This window comes from Alligator mississippiensis, chromosome 6 (genome assembly GCF_030867095.1).
Source record: "Alligator mississippiensis isolate rAllMis1 chromosome 6, rAllMis1, whole genome shotgun sequence".
In the NCBI taxonomy this organism is placed as follows: Eukaryota; Metazoa; Chordata; order Crocodylia; family Alligatoridae; genus Alligator; species Alligator mississippiensis.
The window spans coordinates 99,283,888-99,306,290 of NC_081829.1; the positions used below are offsets into that span (position 1 = coordinate 99,283,888).

Consider the following 22,403-nt stretch of genomic DNA (forward strand, 5'->3'; position numbering starts at 1 on the left):
GCCTCTGGTTCTGGCTGTGGAGCCACCAAACTTGTCCCTGCGTAGCGGGATGAGGCGCTCTCAACCGCCTGGCCAGGAGAGGCACAGGCTCGGACAGAGCGCTTCAGCGTGCATCAGGCTTGGGCAGTCTCACTTCCAGGGCAGCTGCCAACTGCTAGCATAGACGCTGCAAGGAAAGCCTGTGTTGCCCCCCTGCCCCGGGGCAGTTTCTCTCAAATTGCAAAGCTACCCCAGCCCGGTCCTGCCCTCGACGCCCTCATTCCCACTAAAACCAGGGGGCATGGATGGGATGCAACACCATCCCTCCACCCCCAAGAAATCCCGCCCTTCCTCTCTAATGGGATTTACTACTGAGGAGCGTAAAAAGATGACTGCAAAATCATTTGGTGATACTGGGAAACCATTGCAACGTGCGCTGGGTCGTATTTTTTCCCTGGGCCGTTTCTCTCGGCCTCTCGATTTGGGCGGCCCCCGCGCACACGCGTGCTCCCCACAGATGCCGGGAGAGATTTGGCTAAAGTACCTGTAGACAGAAGCCGTCCCCGTGCTTAGTTTTGCTGCCTATCTAACCTGCTAATAATTAAACATGGATCATCCAGCAGCTCCGAGCGGCGCCGTGAAGCCCATCTCACCCCATGGACGCCGGCCACAGAGCAGAGGACACCGCTATGCAAATACATTTAATGCACTTGGAATACACGAGAAGAGAAAACGTTTAGTGAGTCACAAAAATATTACAAAAGTCGCGTGCGGGGGAGCTGCTCTCGGCGCCACTGGGCCAGGGCAAGAACCGACGTTAGAAACTAATAGAAAATAGTTCAAAGCCTCGGCTAGTTCCACCTCCGTCTCTCTCTTCTGTAAAAAACAAAACAAAAAAGGCCAACTACAAAGGACCGACACGCTGGCTCCTTCCGCGCCGAGTCTGCAGCGTCCTTAGGATCCTAGTAAGAAACGCGCGCGTGAAACAGATGAACTACAAAAAGGTTCACCTTGGCTGGAAGCTGCGGGAGCAACCCCGGCGGCCAGCGTTCGGGCTGGGTCCGCTCTCTTCGGAAACCCTCGTTACGGCCGAGGTGATCTAGCCCGAGCGCGGCCAGAACAGGACAGGGTTAGTGTCATCCACAACAACGAGAAGCTCTATCCCTTTAAAGGTAGCTTGGTAGGGAAGGAAAAAGCCTTTGTACCCAACCCGGGTCACTGGAGAGAAAAGGGTTTTAACCGGCTCCCTTCCTCAGTCTGGAGTGTGAATATGGCTAATCATCCTCTACGCACCCTGCTCGCTGCTCCCGACCGCGCTTGAATCCAAACCTACTGGGACTTTCAAAGAAGGGCAGAGGGCTCGGGCCTGGATTTGCTCGTGAAGGCTGCTGGGTGAGTACCTGGGCAGGGGGACGGTGGGTCACGAGTCTGGTAGCGCTGAACGAGATCCAAAGGACAAGGACGAAAGGGCAACGCCTTCCAGCTGTGCCCGGAGGACACGGTCACCTGCCTTCCCCCTCTTCCTGCCCCCAGCCGGGCTCTCGTTTGCTCACGCAGGTGCGAGCCTCGGGTGACACTCTAGATAAAAGGGATCTGAGGCCCAGCACGGAGACAGAGATGTCCCTGGCCCTGATCCTGTCCCTATCCGGCCCCCGAACGTGCATCCGTAGGAGCCTCCTACCTGCCACTGCGCTGCAGCGGGACAATATTCAGGGAGCTGCACTCAACAAGGCTGTCGCTGGGCCCCGGGAAAGGAACAAAGAAGCCATGTGGATTCCCGGCTTTGCTAGGAAAAAGCAGAGCTCAGGGAGGAGAAAGCTGCGCTCGTCAGACGGAGCCATCAGCCGCGAAGAGCGGCTCTTACAATGCCTTCAAAAAGGAGAGAAAACGATTTGGAGCGATTTAAAAAACACAGCGGTGCTTCATGGTGTGCTCTGCAACCATGTGGTGATCTCTGCAACGATGTCACTGTTATTAGGGACCCCCAATTGCCGCCGGGAATAACGAGGTGCACGCGACTGCTGAACGCTTTGGCCACCTCCCGTCACGTGGCAGGGGAAAGGGAACGGGCACCTTGGTGGGAAGCTCGAAACGAAGCTCCTCGGTGAGCGTGCCGCTGAGCGTGACTGCGATTCGGCCGTCTAAGCAATTTCGGAAGAAACAGAGTCGCGCTGGAAATGAGGAAGTGCACTGCACACTGAGTTAATTGCCTGAGAAACACAGGGCAGGTCAGGCCTCCGTCACCTGCGGGCTGGCTTTCCATTTGAAATTTTGGACTCGCGTTGAATGAAGCTTTAGGAGGGGAGGGGGTCCAGGAAGAGCACACACTGCCTTTATAGGAAAAGGTTACGAAGGCAATCGGCTGCTACTGAGCTTGCTAGAACTGCGAGGGCGCCGATGACCGAAATTAGGCTTCAGATGCCAGGATGCGACGCCTCGGAGCCAAAGCCATCAACATTTAGACACTTTTCTGGGGAAACCTTTCCCCTCCACTCTCGTGGTAATTATTAAGAGGAGTGTGGGCATGGAAGAGCCAGCTCCGCCGCTTTACAGCTGAGCTGCTCCTGGAGTTGAATTCAAATGAGAGCTAAGGCACCGCAGTTACAAGGCCCCAAGGCCGGCTCTGACTTTGGGCGCAGACACCAGGTACAGACAGCGGGTAGCAATGAAGGTCCCTTTTTCACCTGATCTTTCTAACAATAAAAGCCCCGAGAAAAAGATCAGGAGAAAGGTCTCGAAAGCAGAGGCACTGGAAGAGTTTCCCTGGGCAGGGGCTGGCAACCAGTCTCACCGAGGGAGCAACCTGCACAAGAAGTGGGGCTCGCTCAGTTATTGAGCCCGCAGGTTTGCACCTGGGGGCAGGACAGAAGCAGCAGGAACTTCTGCAAACCCCGTTAGCGATTAAAGAGCGAGCCGGAAAAACCCACATCGATGCTCTTGTCATTGGGTTGCTACCACAGTTCACAGACAGCATCATGTCAGGTGAATGCTCCTGCTCGCTCAGTGAATCTTAAATGAAGTTTTGATACAGATTAAACTAAAATCCCTTCTTTATTCGTGGTGTTTTACGCTGGGCACTTGCTCTGTGCAACCCCACGGGGATCGAAGGGCGAGCGCAGTGGTCTCCGGTGCCGGGCTCCTGCAGCATCCGCGACAGGGGAGCCAGGAGACGACGGGGATTCCTCAACGAGGAGGAAACGCGACGCCGTTTCATTTCCAATGCCATTAATGTGCCGTCTGCGGCCAGCGCGAGCTGCGCCCGTTTGGGTTTTGTGGCTTCCAGGTCGCAGATCTCCGAACGAACGTACGAAGGCGGCAGGATGGGAGCGGCTGTTCTCAGCCAGCCCGGCTTGGAAAACCCCCGCAAGGTCCATCCAGCGCGTTGCCCTTTTTATACCGTTTACTCGTTAAAAGAAAAGTCTCCAGGGGGCTCTTTCTCCACACACACCCCCTCCTCCAGGCCACTGACCAAGACAAAAGCTGGCTACAAGTACGTCGGAATTTGAGATCCAGGTCTCTTGCCAACTGAACAAGTCTTTGGCACAGCTGCAGGCTTCAGCAGAAGAAGAGGAAAGGAGAGCACTGGGGGAAGAGTCCTTGAAATACTGATCAACTTGCAACCTCCTCGCTCTAAAATGAAGAGAGGGGAGTGCGATCCTGGAGTCGCAGGCTGCCCTCGCCTGCAAAGCCCAGTCAGCGGTCAACAGCAGGCTGGAGAGTCTCCTCTTAGCAGCAATTTTAGCTTCTAAACGACGTAGGAGGATCCCACGTCCACCCGTGGAGACATAGCGTGACTGGGCTGTTGGCAAGGCGGGACGAACAGGGCTTGCAAGGCAATGTCTTGGACACGGAGACACTGGTCACATGTCAGCTGACCACAACATGTGCCGGACTGATCTACAGATGTGATGTGTAGCACGCGGGAATCTCCGAGGCGCACAGTGGGTCCAGCCACGACCTCCACCCATGAGCATGGATGCAACATGCGTGTAAGAGGCAGAAGTGAGGAGCCCTGCCAGGAGGAGGAACGTCACCTACGTGTGGCACGTGCTTGGCTGCCTTGCAGAAAGGTTCACGTGGCCCCAGGGGACTTAGGGCAGGAAATTTCAAGCTCTCAGAGTGGCACCGAGCTTAGCGACGGTCTGCCCCTGGTGATCCCTGGGAACAGCAGCACTTGACTGTCCTCATGTTGCTTTTCCATGGAGATGCAAACCATCAGCTTCTTTTGGTGCAATTATGGGCTGCCACGCATGTGAGCTCAGCAGTAAGGGCATGACTCCAATTGCCTGCGTGCCCATCACCCTGCTGGACCCAGATACAACTGCTCGTTCTCTTCCACCGTGATCCGGGGGCAAGGCTGGGACATATTCAGGCTGATCTCTGCCCTGGGGCCCCTGGATGTGGGCCCATGATGCAGGAGAGAGCACGGGCACACACAGACTACTAACCGGGACAGTGACTGCGGCCAAGTATGGCTAGGAGGTGAAGGCCGTCGCCGCCACGTGCTGGCTGACACGTGCACGTTCGAAGTGGTGTTCTTTGAAGCAGGATTTTGAGATGCTCCTCGGAGCTCAAGTGCTGTTATCGAGTCCCTGTCTTCTCCGCTGGACCCAGGACATGCTGATAAGCAGCATGGGGCTGGGACCCAGATGGTTGCAAAGCCCTTCTGTGCCCAGGGAGTGTGCCTCCCTCAAGAGCTGCCAGTGACACTCCCGGGAACACCGGCTCCGCTGTGCCGGGACCCCCTCCCTCCTCCTAGGCAAACTCCTAGCTCCTACGCTGCTCCTCAGCCAGCATCAAGCAGCCCCGAATAGCACTGCGAAGACTAACAAAATCCCCCTCTGCCCAAAGGAACCTGAAACTAGAAGCGATGACAAGGTCCATGTGAGTTTTGGCTGTTGCATCAGGGGTAGCTAAGTGTTAACTGCTGTTGCGTCAGTGGTGTTAGGATCACTGAAGGTCTCTTCACACGGCCACAGAAGCAGCCGCGCTAGCTGGAAGGTCGAAAAGGGCAGGGAAGAAATCTGGACCCACCTAATGAGAGGAGAGGGATTTGCTCTGAAACACCGGCTCGGGAGGACGCCTTAGGGCCAGAGAACACCCCACCCTGGCAGCGAACAGGCCAGTGTGATGGCCTGCAGCCCATCGCCAACGAAGCTGCCATTAATGACCTGCTCTTCCATGCCTAGGTGCAGCCTGCAGAGGCTTATGCTCCAAGACCCAGCTGCAGCCTGGCTCCCCTGAGCCGCAAGGTTCAAGGCCTCAGCCTGGGGCTGGAGTCCCAAGACCACTGCAAAAATGGCCATTGATTCAGGGCCACCCCTCTCAGCAATGGGCTGAGCGCACGGCAAAGCCCAGCTGCTTATACAGAGGAAGAACCCTGAGCGCGGAGGAGCAGCTCTGCAGGCAGGAGCGCTCAGCAAACAAAGGGATCCTGGCATCACGCACAGAACATTTAATCCGGGGATTACGTGCTCACACCTGGCAGCCTGCATGTGCGCAGAGGTGCGCAAGGCACCCATGCCCTGGGCTGCAGCAGGGGAGCTCTGCAGCCGGACGAGGCAGCGGGGTCTCACGCTGGCTCCCCGGAGCCCAATCCGTTGCCCTCCCACGGGCGCCAGCTGCTCCTAGGCAGGTCGGCCCCAGGGAGCCGGGGGGGAGGGAAGGGGCTTGACGTGGTCCGGTTCTGTCTGGGCTGGGTGTGCAGTGGTTGTGCGGCCGTCCCTTCGAGGTGCAGGAATAGTCTGTACTGCATTTGTTAGCCTGTGAGTCACTGGGTCATGTACAGTCACGTGGCTCTCCCAGATGGCACGGGGGGATCCAGCTCTACTGCAGCGGGTTGTCGAACACGGAGTCTGGTAAGATGGAGACCTTCAGCTTCTTTTCGGGCCAGCTGTATTCCTTGGGAAGCTTAAACTACGAGGCAAGAAAAAAGCCCGTCAGTGGCCGGCATCACAGGCCAGCCCGCGTTACACAAGAGCTGTTACCCAGGCCGGCAGCCCTCCAGCTCGCAGCGAAGCAAAAGGCCGCTCGGGAAGCATTTCCCCATCAGTGTATCTTGGACCGCAGCGGACATGAGATAATGTGGCCTGTGTCTCTGCTGCCAAAGTCAAGTTGGGAGGCTGCAGCCCCAGCATTGTTTACTTCCTCTGCTGGGCGATTGTTCCCATCGCCACCCCTGGCCCCAATCTCAATAAAATCTTGCAAGGGGCAAGTCTCTCCCCTCCCGCTTCAAGGGCTCTGTTTCCTCCAACTCTTCCCAGGCCCCACGATCCCCTTTGTTTGCTTTAGAGCAAGACTCCCAGGGACTGGAGAATGCTGCCTCAGGGGCGGGGAGGGGAAAGCCTCTGCTTTGCGGAGAACGCATGGCTGCAGGGGCCGAGCAGGGGTGACCGCGTTCCTGAGCTCACTCGGGACCCAACTTATGCCTAGGCAGAAACAGGACAAACCCCATGACTTCCCTAGCATGCGGACAAGGCCGCTAGCTGGGGGCTGGCCCATCTGCCATCCCACCGTGCACCGCATCCTGCTGGGGGGTCACCTCAATGCGGCAGGGGGAAGTGGGGCCCGAGGAGCACTGCCACCACCGTGCCACGCAGCCCTAATGGGAACAGCTTTGCTGTGGGCTGCGCCGAACTGTGGCAAGGAGAAGCCAGATGAGCCGCTCCCCTGTGCCCATGCAAGTGGTGGGCAGACAATTTCTGCCTGGAGGCCAAGACTAGGCAGAGGGGGTTGGGGGGGGGGGACCTGCTGTGTTGCAGCGAGTCGGAGGCTTCCAGGGGGCTCATGAGCGGGTCTCAGAGGGGGAACCGAAATGCCAAGCACGGCCACAGCCCGAGGCAGGTCCCGGTCGTTTGTGGGGCATGATGGTGGCCTGGCTGTCCCCAGTCCTGCAGGCTGGGGCTTTCAGATGAACACTGCAGCACTCCAGGCCTGCTGGCTGCAAGGTGCCCAGAGCTGCTGGGAAGAGGCTTTGGAAAGCTGGGGCATGGTACACCCAGTACTAAGATCTTGTTGCATCTACAGTCTGGGCCCAGCTCACGCTGGGAACTCACTAACACCTGCAAACCTGATTGGAGCCAGGACCTAGGGAGGGGAATGGGTGCAATACTCATTCTCTGTCCCATAAGGTGCTTCGAATGCCCCGTCCCCTTCTGGGTCTCGAGCTCACTTTGCCCTGCCAGTGAGGAATGACCAGTGCGACGGACACGGCTCTGCCACTGCCTGCTGCACGCTGAGCTCACACCCGACACGCAAGTCGTGCCACTGATTTAGGTCGTGGGCCAGCTCAGCCCAGGGGACCCCCAGCCCAGAGGCCTGAAGCATGAAAAGAGCAGCAGCGAAGCCTCCTTGGAGCCCGGGCTGGGCCTCCAGGAGGTGGGGGTTCCTTCGACTGCTCAGCTGGAGCGGGGGATTGTCCCTCTGCAGCTCTCGCTGGGTTTTCCTACCTCTGCCGCTGGATACCAGCAGCTGCCGGAGGCTACGGAGGCAGCACAAAGCAGGGTCCTGTACCTGACAAAGCTCTGGCCTTCCACCTAAAACCTGTGCCACTGCAAAGTGGGACAGGTTCCAACACAGCTTGGGCCCTTTGCTTTTGGAAGGAGCCGCAGACCGCCAGCTAAGCAAGCCTGGGCCACAGGCACTGCCCGGCCATCCTATCTGGGATAGCGGACGCTGGCGGGAGAGAGCCCGGGATCAGGTTCGGAGGGCTGAGAGCTGGCCTGACAGCGCGCCGGGTGCTCGAACCCCACCGGCAGCTGTTCCCGCCGCACGTAAAACCCGTTGGGAGCCAGCTGGGGATGAAACAATTAGAGCAGGGAGCGCTCTCTGGGAGGGGGCAGCCGGGAGGAGCTGCGCTACCAGTCCTGGGAAGTTTCCTTAGCGTCCGCAGGGAGCTGTAAAACACAGGATTAAAAATACCACATGTCGCTCCTGCCCCTGCTCTTTGAAGCGGGGTGGCCTGCCTCCGTGGGGCACGGGGAAGGGACTGAGCTGCTAGGTGAAGGCTAAGCTTTCCGGAGCCGCGGCGGCTCAGCGCTGCCTGGCTGGCGACGCACGGCTGCGGGCGGCCAGTGGGTCAGACGGAGGACAGGCGGCAGGTGTGAGAAAGCCCCTGTCCAGGCCCCCAGACCGAACACGGTCTTTGAAGTGCACACAGGCTGCTGCACGCTCGGTGGCGGAGGGGGGAGACAGGAACAGCGTGGCCTTACTTCCTCCGGAGACGTCAGGTCCTCCAGGTCCTCCAGCATCCTTTCGACGAACTCTTCGGTCAGCAGGATCTGCAAGCGAGACACAGGCCGTTATTCTTTGGTGCGAGCTGCCTGCCAAGCTGCAGGCTCCTTTCTTCTGCACAGAGAGGAGACTGTACTTGCTTCACTTTCTTGGCAGCACAAAGGTGGGAGGCCTCTTGCTCATCGTGCTGCTGCCCCCGCCAGTGCCAGCGAGGCTTGGATTATCAAGCAATCGTCTTCCCCTGTCAATTATCTCCCTGCGCCCGAAAGGATGAGGGAAGGGGGAGGCAGAGGAAAGGGTCGCAGGAGGTAGTGGGCGATGAGAACATTTCTATCTGGGGCACTGAAGTGAAGCCTTGCATTTAGCTGTGTTACAGCTGGGGCAGGGGCTGGGCAGCCTGGCACCGGCAGGGAGTCTGCCTGCTGGGCACTGCCAGGGCTCTGCTCCGGAGAGCACGGTGCCATTAACAAGTCCCACAGGTTGGGATACGCAGCAGGGCTCTCGGGACCCTCCGACTGACCCTTCCCTGTCTCCACTGGGTCCGCCATCACCTGCCCCTGAAGGACAGGGAAGCCTCCAGCTTGAGTGCCTTGGGCAGTGGTTTCTGCCTGCCCGGCTGGCAGCGGTTAATGCCAGGCCCCAGGCACCCACCAAAGAGACCGCAGGAGTCATCTGCTGCATCCTCCCCTGCAGAGGCAGGTTCAAGTACACCCAGACCAGCCTGGACAAGCTCATCGCCCAGGCACTGCCCAGCCTTCCCGAGTAGCCTGCCCCAGCGTGTCATTGCTCGTGTGATTATAACAATTTGGCTTTTTTACTAACGTTTTTTTAAGCCTCCCCCCAGAGGCGCTGGTGCTGGTGCTGCTGCAGCGCAGGCTGGGGATGGGGCTGGGCTGTGCCAATGCTCCTGCTGGCACTGACCCCGCAGGGTCCTGGCAGGAGGGTCTTGCCCCTGCGCTCAGGCTCAGACCAATGCTGCACTTGGGAGTCAGGAAAGGATTTCCCCCCCTGGTCAGACTGGTACAGACTGGGGGGGATGGGGGTCTCTGCCTGGGGTCTCTCGAACATCTATGAACAACCTTTGCTGCAGCATGACATTGGCCACCGCAGCCCCCCTGCTTTCCCTGTGGCAGGGTCGGGTGTTATGCCTGGTGCCGTGTCAGGAGTGACCGTATAGTTTGCCAAGAGGGTGGACAATGGATGTCTCTGAGGTCTGATAATGCCTCAGCCAGGGGTTGGACTGGATGCGACCTCCGCAGGTCCCTTTCAGCCCCACGGCTCTAGGATTCGGTGACTTAGCATCTTGCCCAAATCTCGCTGGCTGCAAGCTCTTGTCGTTCCCCAGCAGACATAGAGAACGACTGATCGGCACCCCTCTATAAACACCTTTATATACTGGATTTTTGTCTCTCAGTCTCCCTCCACTTCTCTTTTCTAAGGAAAACCAGCCCAGCTTCTTCAGTCTTCCTGTCCAGGGCAGGCTTTCCAAAACTCTCGCCATTGCTGTTGCTGTGCTCGGGACCCCCTCCTGTATCTTCCTTAAGTCTGGGATCTGCTTCCACCCCTGATCTTCCCTGCCACCTCGCTGCCCTCTTTTGCATTTGCTTTCTCCTCCCAAAGTGCAGCACCTGGCGTGCATCTCACCCCCACTCCATCAGCCAAGTCTCTCAAACCAATACTGAACAGACTCCGAGGGGATCTCCCAGAAGACGCCTGCTCAATGCAACAGGGAACCTGGAGAGCGATTATTTCAAACCAATGTACAGCCACACCTGACCGCTCAAAGGGTTGCATGGGAAGCCTGTGGCCTGCCATGTGAGACTCTCCAATTCAGCCAGACGGGTCTAGAAGGGAAGGCGCCAATCCCTCAAGCTGCTCTTACCAATTGCTGACAAAATCAAGGTGTCCCTGGACCGCCAGCCCCTTGGGGCACGGGCCCTGGGCCAGCACCTGCAGCACCGCAGGTGAAGCGATGAGAAGCTACGACACCTGCGGACTGGAGACACCGGTTTGCTGATGGACGAGGAAGAAAGCTGGACAGAAACCGAGGGGGCTGCTTCCTTGAGGCCACCCTGGCTGGCAGGTGGGGAGTTACCCGAAGGGTGAGCTCAGTAGTGAGGCAGGGAGAAGAGGCCTGGGTAGGGCACCGTGGCCCTGCGGGCAGCTGTGAGTGACAGAGCGGTGGGTGGGAGGACGAAGAATGCGACCGATGGAGCAATCTGCCCGGCGGCTGGGAAGGAAGGAATCAGCCGTCAGAGCAAGCAGAGGTGGGACAGGAGAAAACACGCATTAGGCAACAGGACAAGACGAGCCAAAATTAACGAGGCGGGACGGGCAAGCAGGGGGCAGCGAGAAGGCTGGCTCTGGCACCAGGAATCAGATCCAGGGCGGGGAGGGAAGGAGAGACTCCAGGGACTGGAGGGGCAGGACAGGGGAAACAGGCTCTCGGAGGAAGGAGTCTGTCTGCCAGCCAGAGAAAGACCGGATGCGAGGAGCGGGCGAAGTCCGCGGGGTCACAAGGACGGGCACGGTCCATGCACGGGCTGGGCAGAACAAAGGGCGGTCGTGCCAGCTGGGGAAGAACGTGAGCAGGAGCCAAGTGATGCAAACAGGCAGGCGACCGGTCTGAACTGAAACAAGACAACCCTATGCCCAGCCCTGGACAGGGGACCGGAGAAGGAAGCTGGGGAGCGTGCGAGCGACCCCGTTTGCAGCAGCCTTTCTCCCCTTGCAGAAGAGAGAGGCCACCTTCTCGAGGCAGCTGGGAGCTCACAGACACCTGAAGAGGTCTAGGAGGAGAGACGCAGGTCCCAGGCTCAAGCCAGCCTCTCCTGTTACCGATAAAGGTCAGGAGGCACCGGCTGGACGGATTTCCACTCCTGGGAACAGAAGGCGGAGGCTGGTCCTGAGACGCTTCTAGCGCAAGGCACGCAGCGAGGCTGCCTCAGCCCCTCCTCACGTCCACTTCCCGAGCTCGCACGTGGCAGGCCCGTTCCCGCAGAGCTCTTAGCGTGCGCACAAGGCACGTGTGATATCCAAGGTGACATTCCCAGCAAATAAACACCAGTGACTGTCTGTCGCGGCTCACTTCACATCCGCCGGGACTGAAACCTCTGCAGCTCCAGTGGAACAAACAAGCTCTGGTCTTTGCAGGCTTCAGACCGGGACCTCAGCTCTCCCTTGGAGGAGGTTGCAGATCTTGGCGACGGGACGCTGCTGAGAGACGGTGAACGTGGAGCGGCCGCTTTGCTCTCTGGAGATTGGCAGAGACTCTCGGTTGTGATGCAACGATGGGAAAGGCTTGTGCAAGTCCCAGGCCAAACGACAGGGTTTTCAGCAAGGTCGGTGCTGGCTCGGCCTTGGTCTCTGAGCGCAGCTGCTCTGCCCTGGCAGCTCCTGGGACGTGCCGGTGTCCCACTGGGCTCAGGGAGGCTTCAAAGACTTGTCACACTGGTGCTGCGCAGACACTGATAGACTCAGAGCAGTGAGGCTGGACGGGATCCTCCAGAGGTCACATCTGGTCCAAGCCCCTGCCCGAGGCGGGATCAGCCCGGTCCAAACCACCCCAGACAAATCCATCATTTGAACTTTGTAAAATGACAGCTCCGCCTTGGCGATGCCTGCCTGCCATACGCACGAGGAATGGCGTCGGAGCCCAGATGGGCCTTTCTGAGACGCTTCCCTCCACCCTGCACAGCTACGGTCAAGCAGGGTCTTCACCGGGGAACCCAAGGCCTGATCCAGGGGCAGGGGCAAGCACCTGCAGCCCCAGGGAACAGGGTCAGGCTCCATTTTATACACAACCGGTGGCTCTGTGAATGTGCTGCTTATTGAATCAACAGGGCAGCTCCAGGCCTAATACGCGGGCAGCCTCCTGCTTTCAAGAGGCTCAGGCCCATTGCAATGGCTTGGAAGCCTTAACAGGGAACAGGCTAGTCCTGACCCATGGATACAGCTTCCCCGAGTTGCTCATAAGCCTGGCCTGGCTGGTAAGCGTCTGATCACAGGAATCACAGAGCAGCCAGGCTGGAAGGGACCTGCAGACATCACATCCAGTCCAACCCCTGCCTGGGGCAGGATCAGCCCTGTCTGAACCAGCCAGTGCAATCCATAATCTAAACTCGGCACAAGATGAACGTCATCCCTGACACAACACCAGACATCACATCTGAACCTGCCACAGGGAAAGCAAAGGAGAGACCTTGTCCCATGTGCTCTATGCTACAGGCAGTCCCTGGCGCATCACCAGGCCCGTCCCTCGCTGGTCTCATCTGTCTCATGTGCAAAGCGGCTTGGTGTAGAGGCTGTTTCTCCTGCTCAGCTCGTGACATGTCTTGCCCAGCAATGCAGTGGGGATGCAGGCCCTCCAGGGCCATGCCGCTGCATGAATTCACTGCAGACTTCCCCTCGGCCTCGCCGTAGCTACCCGAGGGAGATCTCTTCGGTGGGCAGCTCTGCTGCTATGCCCCTGGGAGACAAAGAGACCTTTCTCTGGAAGGACAGGTACTTACATGTGCCCTTGGGCCCAGCTTGCTCCAGGGAGTGGTGTTACGGTCCCAGGGCAGGGGAAATACAGGCTGACTGCCATCCTTTCCTTCCAGTGACATCCCTACTCTGCCGGGATGCATCTCACCCCCACTATTTAAGGGAGAGGCAAATTCTCTGGGATGCCACAAGCGGTACTGCTCCATCCGGCTGCCCTGAGGGGCATCCCCATCTCCCTGGGGTGAGGGGGCTCTCCTGGGCAGCAGACCAAAGCTGGTATCTGTTCTTGGCCTGACGTCCAGCCTGCTCGCTATGACTTTCCCTCTGGGAGTCTGGGCATCAGGCTTCATTCCAGCAAGTGCTGAATTGCTCATACAACGTGGAATAGCATCAGCGGACTGAGAGCACTCTCTTCCCCCAGGGATATGTACCCAAGAGCTTTGCAAATGGGCACCATCCTGGGAGGCGGGAACCTGGGTTCATGTCCTCCCTCGCCGGAGGGAATAGAGCTTGGGTCTCCTAGTCTAACCCCGAAGGGACCAGGCACAAAGGAGAAGGCAGCCACCTCCCATCCCTTCCTGCCACTTGGCAAGTCCAGCGCCTCGTTTCCTGCCACGTTCCTATGAGCGCCCAAGACAGGAGGCCGGTCTGCTGGCGGAGCATCTTGTTCCAACAGGAAATAACATTCCTCAGTTTTTATTTCAATCAAGAAGAACCAAAAAAATCCCCCCCAAAACTGTGCTCTGGTTGATGCACCTGACTGCTCCTCGGTTCAGCCGCTGGGCGACCTGCACGGCCCCACGTGCAGAAAGGCCTCGTGGGCCGATGCTGCGGCTGCGTCCCTCCAGCTCCAGGAGGTCAGACGCTCCGTGCAGAGCATACGCGCAAGCCCTACGATGGACTGAGCTGGTAACCAGACCTGGTGTTAAGGGCACCAAACGATTTTGAGCAGAAGGCCCTGTATGATGTTGTGTGCTAATGGCTAAGTCTGACGTCTGCCATGCCCAGGGGCCTTGGGGGAAGGAGATTCAGTCACTTCAGAGACATGTTCAAGGACAACACAATTCAAGGGTATTTAAATGTTTTTCCAGCCACCCTCTGAGAAGCTGCTGCGCTGCGGAGGGGAGATCCCAAAGGGGCCCTGGCGTGGAGGAAGTCGCTGTGCTGACCCAGTGACCTGGAGGCACTTAGGCCTTCTGAAAATCACCCTATGCACATGTCTATTGGAGACTGGCAGCAAAACTGAGGTCCATCGCCCCTGCATGTGCCCCAGCCCCATGGGGCTTTGCCAACCACACAGAGCATGCTCTGACCCATGCTGCAATGGCCGGGCAGAGCTTTTCCTGCACTCGTTCTTCCCAGCTACTACTGCTGTTACCGGCAGGGAGCCTCTCCTGCACTTGCCAGCTTCTCCTGGAGCTCGAGGCAGTGGTGGAGGACGGGGAAGCCACCGAACTGCATGCAGAGAGCTCAGGAGTGGAGAGAAGTGGCGGACAGTGAGAAAGAGAGAAATGGAGGGAGTGCGAGGATGCGTACGGCAGCAGCACAAGGACAGTCTACTAAAGAGCCTGGGCCCCAGAGTCTCGGCATGCATTCGGCGCCTCGCACAGAGCCGCAAGCCCACCCGTGCTGCAGGTGACAGCCGTCTCTGCTGGCTGCTCACCCCAGGGTCTAGAACGGCTACCAGGAAATGGCCGGTGCGGGTTGCAAATCCTCAGTGCTAGCGACACTCAGGTGCAGGGAGTCCGACTGTGCAGGACAGACTGTGCTTGCTTGGGTTTTTCAAAGGAATAAATCACATACCGAAAGACCAAGCGACGAAATAACCCGGGCGGCAGACATGTCAGGAAATGCCAGGATTTACGCAGTCCTCGTAACACGACATTGGCCCACCTGTGGGCATCTATTTCGGTCCAATCTTTCACCATGCTGTCCTTCCCGCACCCTGGGGACTGCCTCACTCCGAGCCCAGCACCGTGCTCGGGGAATGGACAGCCGTTCGTTACTGCTTTCTATCCTCCTCATGCAATCCGCTGCCCTCGGCCTGTTCAGCGCAACTGTACAGCATCGAGTACTGTGGACGCACGGTCTCCATTACTGCATGGTCTGAGCACCTCCCGATAGTTAGCAACCGTGGCTAAGCGACTTCACCAAGGTGCCGCCAGACATCTGAACACGGGTCACTGAGCTCCAAACCAGCACTGTAACGACTTCACCGACCTCCCTCTCCCTCTCAAGATATATAATTATGACTGGTCTCCTGAGATTTCCTGTAGGGCTCGTCAGTATAGTATCAGTGTTTCGCCAACACTAATAGATTTAGTTTCACATTATGCCCTTGGGAAGGTGGCATTTCTGGCTTTACAGACAGGAAAAGGCAGCTGGAAGAAAGGGAAGCTGAACCTGGCAAGCGTTCATTGCATCTGGATGCTGCTTACCGTGATACAGTTCGGGTCTGACTTTCCGAAGTAGCTCCTACAGGCCTCAGATTCGGTACTCCGAGAAATCAGACCTCAGAGAGCAAGGAACACACGAAGGGTGGTCACTGGGTTTTGGTGCATCACATTGAGACTCAGCAGCAGAGAGGGGATCGGTCTCTAGGGCAGCATCTCACAGCCACAACCAGATCATCTCTTCTCCTTCGGCGAACCCCTGCTTCAGCCACGACACACCTGCCGGCTTCTGCAAACACGTGAAGCAACAGCCCTCCAGAGAGCAGCCTCCTTTATTATGCAGCCCTCATTCATCCCTAGAGCAGGGACCACCTCTCTGCTTGGAGTGAGGTGCAGATACAACTGCATGGGAGTCTCTAATTAGAGGCTGCAGCATAATGCACCTGCATAAAAGGAGCCGAGTGATGCTGGCACAGGCGCCCTTTGCTCAGGTATTTCTTAACTTCTTGGCATTTGCTTTTGCAACCGAACGTACATCCTCTTGCTCTGTATATGATGCACAATATGTGTATTGGCTTGAATGTTCGAGGGCTCCTGCAACAGTCTGATGTGCAGCATTTACTCTGCCTACGATCAAAGGCTCCAACGTCGCCTTCCTGCCTAGAACGACAAGTGCCTGGAGCAGCAGGAACAGAAATGCTCTGAAGGTAATGTTCAGCAAACCTGCGTTGCCCCTCTGGGGAGAGAACGCGCTCCAGGTGAGCGAGGAGGAGTCTGCTTCGGGCCAAGCGAGCAGGGAGCTCCACGTGAAAGCAGAGTTTTTGCATAAGCGTGTCCCAACTACAGGGGTCGGAAAACGAAGACTAGTAATTCCCAAAGGATGATGCATGCTGACGGGCTTCGACACAAGCATTTATATGCATTAATTAATGGTCAGGGCAAACTTGATTGGGACAGATTGGATTTGTGCTGTGTTTCAGCATCTGCCTGAACTCACTTGAATGAGGGAGGATAAATCAGAATCACAGACAGCGAGGGCTGGATGGGACCTCCGGAAGTCACATCTAGTCCAGCCCTTTGCTCAAAACAGGCCCAGCCCCAGCTACATCATCCCAGTCAAGGCTTTGTCTACCCAGGTCTTAAAAACCTCCAAGGATGGAGAGTCCACCACCTCTCTGGGTAGCCTGTTCCAGCGCTTCACCACCCTCCTAGTGAGAATGTTTTTCCTAGTCTCTAACTTTAACTTCCCTTGCTGCAAGTGGAGCCCATTGCTCCTTCTTCTGTCATCTGCCATCACTGAGAACAGCTCAGCTCCATCCTCTTTGCAACCCCACTTCAGGCTGCTATTGAAGGCTGTCTCCATTGCTCTCATCTCCCCACGAGTCAGCTTACAGACCCAGCTGATTCCTGAGGAAGCACATGGGATGGATGCAGCACATCCAGAGAGGCTGCCCCAAGAACCCACGATACATATTCATGCTGTCCTGGGGTTGCTTTGTATCAGCACCCCTTAACCTCTGGGAACTGCCACCCGTAACAGGGTGCCAAGATGGGCACCACTTCCCCTGGCTCCACTGGGGCACTGACTTATCCCCGGAGGCCAAAAGGCGATTTTGCTAAGCACTGGGTGCTGCTTCTGCTTTGGGCAGCCACTGCTGGGGGCAGAAGCAAGGTGGGAGTCTTCAATCACACACAACATGAGCATGTCGTGCGTCAGAGCCTGTCGCAGGAACTGATGGATACAGAGGGTCCGGTGCGAGCCAGGAGGACTCCCCGAACGGGTCTGCATCTTTGAATCAACGTGATTTCCTCATTCGAAAATACATGACAGGGTAGAAGGAGCTAAGCAATAAACCAGCCTGACATGCCGGACCTTTAATGGAATTTAGTTTCTTACACCTAATTAAACGCTACTTACATGAAAAATACTCAGAGTCCTTGGGAAAGGCGCCAGCTTGACAGCTCTGGAGGATGCAACAATTTAATCGTCCCCAGAGCGTGAACAGCGGCTGGGCAAGCTTCCTTCTGCACGCCCCTGCCTACAGGCTGCAAACCTGACCCGGAAGGAGTGTTGATAGGAACAGGGCACTCGGCTTTTATTGTTTTTGTGAGTTCTTGCCCCTTCTGTCGAGACTGCTAAAAAGACGGCAGCTTGCCACGGGGTTCAGGTGAAACGGAGCCTGTCCATTAGCAGTTACCAAACTTGTGTTGTCAGCTAAACTTCCACCCAACGTCGGTGACTTCCAGCCCGCTGGGACTCAGGCGAGCCGGAGCTGACAGGCTGCACAGCACCTCTCTGCATCAATCCCACCGATGACAGACGGGGCCGGAGTGCTCTGCTCCGGCCCGTGAGATGTAAACACGAGATGCTGTGTTTAGTCTGCAGGTTGGACTGTCACGGAGGCAGGACTCTGGACTGACAGGAGTCAGCAGGCGATGGTGGCTGCGTGGACTCATGGCCAGGATTTCTCAGGATCCTTCCCCAAGGGATGGGGGAAAGTCCACAGCAGGAGAGGCCCCGTTGCTCCCCAGCCCAATGGCTTATGCTGCTCTGCTGCAGACCCTCACTGTCACCGTGCTTTGCTTTCTGCCTTGGGATTTCTCCTGAGCTGGTCGGTGCCTCTGTGTCTGGGGGCTCAGCTGAGCAAAGAGGGGCTTCCTCTGTACGTCTTGCCTGGAGGGCTTTGAGGGATTAAACCAGTCCTGGCAATCAAGGCCAGGGCTCTTAAGTGGCATGTCTTCCCTCCCCCCTTAGGCTGAAACTAGAAGGACTGGGCTTAGGACCTTCTTCCTTCGCCCGCAAAGCGTCAGGCTATGGCTCACACATGTCGTGTCTGCATCCTCAAGCACCTGCCTGTATTACGTGACGTCCTGCATCTCCCGGAGGTCCACTGCCTCTCCCCACCGCTGCTAGCTCTGATCTGAAGGACAAGGCGAAACCAGCAGGCAAGGAGCAGGTCATGGCAGATGCTCCCTAGCGGAGGAGGCAAGGTGGGGCTTGCTCCCCTGAGAAGCTTTGCCTCCCCTCCCGGGGGCAGGAAACCTTTCCTCTCTTCCCAGATGATCCAAGTTAGTCATCAGTTTCCAGGCACAGCCGCTTCAAACGCAGCTGGTTTCACAAGGGTTAATACTAGTTACATGCCTGAACGGCGGCCTAATTATTGCCATTCCCCAGCCTTCAGAGGTTATGGGACTGCTCTACACATTAATACACTTCAAGATGCAGTGCAAATGCAAACAAACTCTGTTATGCTTGGAGTTAACGCAGTCACAAGATCTCGCGTGTCATGTGTTGGCAAACACAAGACCCAAGCAGCGAGTGACCCACCCTTAAACCCGACTGTGCACTGTTAATCATTAGAAGAGAGCTGGGCTTTCCAAGCCACACAGTCGAAGCGGGTAGCGTCTTCGGCAATGTCACACGTGGGGTCCCACACACATCAGTTCTTTTATGAGTTCCCTCCAGATTTGTGAACATGTGCAGGATGATGCCTTGAAAACCTGCCACGGCCGGCTTAACTGTAACGCTGGAGCAACACGTTGCACCACCGGGCCTAAAATAGCAGCGCGCCTTGGAGACAGCACAGGGAAGGGAGAGATGCAGCTTGTTGCATCCAGTTCTCCTGGAAGAGGGCTTTCCTGCACAGACACAAACGTGCACCTACTTGGCTAGAGTTAACATCAGGAACTTGCTACCTTTCACCATAGGTGGATCTAGAGCTGAGCGAGAACAACGCGTGTTGTCCCCGCTTGTCCTTGCCTGATGGCTGGCCTGAACTCCAAGTCCGTTCTGCCTCTCTGAATCCCCCCGTTTCACTGTGGCAGCAGAGGAAAGGAATGAGAACAAAGAGAGCTTGTAAATGCTCTGTGAGCCTGAGATGCAAATGGCTGTTTTCTTTAAATAAATACCGTACCTTCTCACATACAACACGTCCCCAAACAAAACATGCATGTCATTTTTGAAAGGCAGAATGAAGGAAAAAGATCTTTCCCTGTGAGCCTCTGTCGCGGAAGGGGAAAGGGCCCTGAGAGAAAGCATCCATCACTGGCAGCTAGGGAATCCAGCATGGAGCACGTGGAGCTTCCCTTTTGCTTTTCCTTGACAGAGGCTTTAAGCATCAGAAACTTCTGTAACCATCGCTCCTCATTTATAATGTGCACCCCAATTTTCAGCAGCTGGATTTTGGGAAGAGGGGGTGTGTGCGTTATGTGAGACAATATGGTATGAGTTGAAACTGCTGAACAGTGTTTGCTTTACATTCCTTTCCTACAACTGGAAATAGTTCTGTTTCTAATTGCTTTTGGAGCTATTGAAGGTGCTGCCTGTTAATCATCACAAAACTTGCAACAGGATGTGTCGCCGTGCTATTTTTAGGGCAGGGAACTTTGAGGGCTTCGTAAAAGAAGAAGGTGCAAGAGGAAGAGCAGGTGGGATGGGGAAGAAAGAAGCTCTCTCACCTGTAACCAAGGCCCATGTGCTGCATAGGGGTGCTCTTCTGTAGCAAAGGCTCCTTCTACTCCTGTCGATACAAACGTGATCGCCGTGTCCCCTGTAATACTTTTATATGTAAAGTGCCGTCCGTGTAGCAGCCTGCCCCTGGAAAGCACAATGTTCACACATGAACAGAGAGGTCAGGAACCCAGACACGCACCCGCGGCCTCACAAGAGCTCTCGGGGCTTCACCTGGCAGCATAAGGACTCGTTTTGTACAAACACATGAATGACTTGCCTTGTCCCTCTTGATGGGCTGGGAGTCCCTGCTAGAGGCCTGGATGTCCTCCCACCCGCTTAAATACCAAGACCTCACTTCAGAATCGCAATCCTTCTAGTCCAGGAAGACCGAGCAGGACTATAATAGGATCCCAAATCACCATGGTGGTTGTGGACAGAGTTACGGCGTGGGACTTCCACCTCCCTCTGCCCAGGGACTGAATCCAGAACCCATGGCACGAAACCTTGCCGTCAGCTTCATGAGCTGGCCCCAAATTTGACGTGAGCTGGCTGATGTCACAGTAACCCGTTGCCTGTCACTTACCACGATTAAGGTGCGTCAGTGAACTCATGTCCAAAAAGACATTCACTAGGAGAGAGACATGTGCTCCTCTCAAACAACAAAGGCTTATTTCTACAATGCTTTCCATGTGGGAATTTCAAGTTGTGACCCAGGCATTTGTGTTCCCAGCGTCTATCAGATGCTTTATGACCATTTTATAAAGGAGGGCATGAAGGCTGAGTTTATGTGACTTCCACTTATGTCAAGTTCGGTAGACGGATTCTGTGAGTGATCACAAATTGCCACTCCCTACATCCACGCCACCTCCCTCGGCCTTCAGGGAACATTTACTGGGTCAGACCCCAGGTCCGTCTTCCCCAGTCTCCTGCGTCACACAGCGGCAGAGAGCGGAGGCTGGAAGGGAGGGTGAACTGGGTCTGACCAGGGTTATTGCTCTCTCCCTTGCAGCCTCCAGCATTGAAGGAGGAAGTTCTGACTCAAAGACTGTCCCCTTATCTCCCATACTTAATAGCTATGGATGCCCCTTTCCTCCAAGAGCTTGTCCAATCCCTTTCTGAATCTGGCTGAACTGTGAACTTCCATATTTCGTGGCATTGCATTTACAGGTATACAAGTGACAGAGTGTCTGCCTGTACAAAACATACCAAATGTTTGCGTACGAATGTGCAAGATAACATCCACAAAGGGCCCTTCATCTGATCGCACGGCTAACTGCCTGAGTCTGATCAGAGAAACTCTCCTCTTCAACCCTCAAAATAAACGGTGGAAAACCAGGAGAGTAAGGAACGATCTTAGCAGGAGGAACACATGTGCAAAGTGCCATCTGTTTCCAGCATTTTTAGCAAAGTGTTGCAGCTCTGGCCTTTACCAATCTAGCTGTGATGGTCCGGGCAAAGGAATGACAAGCGCCAAGGAGAACCGCAGCCGCTGAACCAAGGCCGAGGAAGGAAATGGCTTCTCTCACCTTAGACAGAGTGGAATCAGTGCCCCGGACTCCTGGTTGAACTTCAGGTGCACGCTCTCGAGCTGCCTCGTGCGAATGAGCTCGTGGGGAATGATAGCTGCTGAGCTCTCGCTTTCTAAGCTATCCTTACGGCTCCTAAAAGAAGGAACAAAGGGCACATGGTTAGGACCTGAGCCCCAAATGTTTGCTGGTAGTAGCATAGATGCTGTGGGGAAGAAAAAGGGACATTTCAGCTGTTATCTACAACAGCTGCGTGACAGCTGCCTAATGCCTGAAGAACCCATCTAGTTTATAGCCACCCTTGTCTCTGTTAGAGGTGTGGCTCACACACACCACGGAGCCCAGCATCCAAGGCTTTGCCCTGATCCAGCGATCAAGGACTGAAATTGGAGAATGCAACAGAGCCCCCAGAAGCACAGGAAACAGTTTCATAAGGGAAAAGAGCAAAACAACACGCGCTGTAAGGAAGAGCCCTCTGGCCGAGGCGCAGCCCACGTGGGTCTTCTCTGATCTGGCCTCTACTTTCTGGGATCCTTTAAGGAAGGAGTGAGGCTAGGTGGAAAGGCTCTACGCTGTCCCGTTTAATTTGCTGCAGATCTATTGGCTCGGAGACCGATAGCAAAAGGAGCTCCCAGAGCCTCTGTATTTCTTTTCCTTCAACCCAGGGCTTACAAGTACTTGGCTTTCTACTGGCATCAGAAGCAATATTCGGAGTACGAAATCCACGCACGATTCACAGAATACCGGTCGACCGCTTTCCCTCTCAAGTCGAGCTGCGCTCAAACAATGCAGTCTTTATATTTTACGAACTCGGTAGGTTCCACACGGCCATGTCCTGATTAAAGGTTGCATTGTTACACGATAGTGAACGTCCCAAGACAGCATCCTCTGTGTCATCGGGCAGGGATATCTCTAAATGCTGGACCATAAACTTCAAAACACTTTATATGTTCAAAGGGCAGAGCTGTAACTCCTTCTTAGATGGCAGAGCATATAGAGAAAAGACATGATCTCTGGTGCAACAAGTTGACAGTTTATAGGGAACAAAACAAGATTAGATCAGGCAGAAAGCGCTGGATGATTCAGAGAGGGCAGTTCAGGGAACAACAGCTTGGAAAGGGCGAGACGGACAGAGCGCCATCAGCTGCAATGCAGTCACAAGAGACAGGGCTTACATCTTCTCTCATCTGGCAATTATTCTCGATTTAACAGAAGCAACACCTCGCTGCGGTCTGATCTATGCTACAGGGTCACCTGTAGCTGGGCAAGGGGAAGGAGACGAAAGGAAAAAGGCTGGCTACAGCACTGGTCCCCTGACAGATAAAACATAGATCC

At 55.9% G+C, this 22,403-nt stretch overlaps 1 protein-coding gene across 3 annotated transcripts in view; it reads right to left on the reverse strand.

Moving 5' to 3' along the window:
• Positions 1-667: 667 nt before the first annotated feature.
• Positions 668-22,403, reverse strand: part of SUFU (SUFU negative regulator of hedgehog signaling) — a 125,172-nt gene continuing 103,436 nt past the window's right edge. For all 3 annotated transcript variants that reach the window (XM_059730209.1, XM_006278720.4, XM_019486022.2), the window contains exons 9-12: positions 21,069-21,203; positions 19,548-19,686; positions 8,190-8,258; positions 668-5,895 (exon numbers count right to left, since the gene is read on the reverse strand). In XM_059730209.1, coding sequence (XP_059586192.1) covers positions 5,806-5,895; positions 8,190-8,258; positions 19,548-19,686; positions 21,069-21,203 — 433 coding nt within the window. In that variant the 3' untranslated portion in view covers positions 668-5,805. The remainder of the gene's footprint in view (positions 5,896-8,189; positions 8,259-19,547; positions 19,687-21,068; positions 21,204-22,403) is intronic.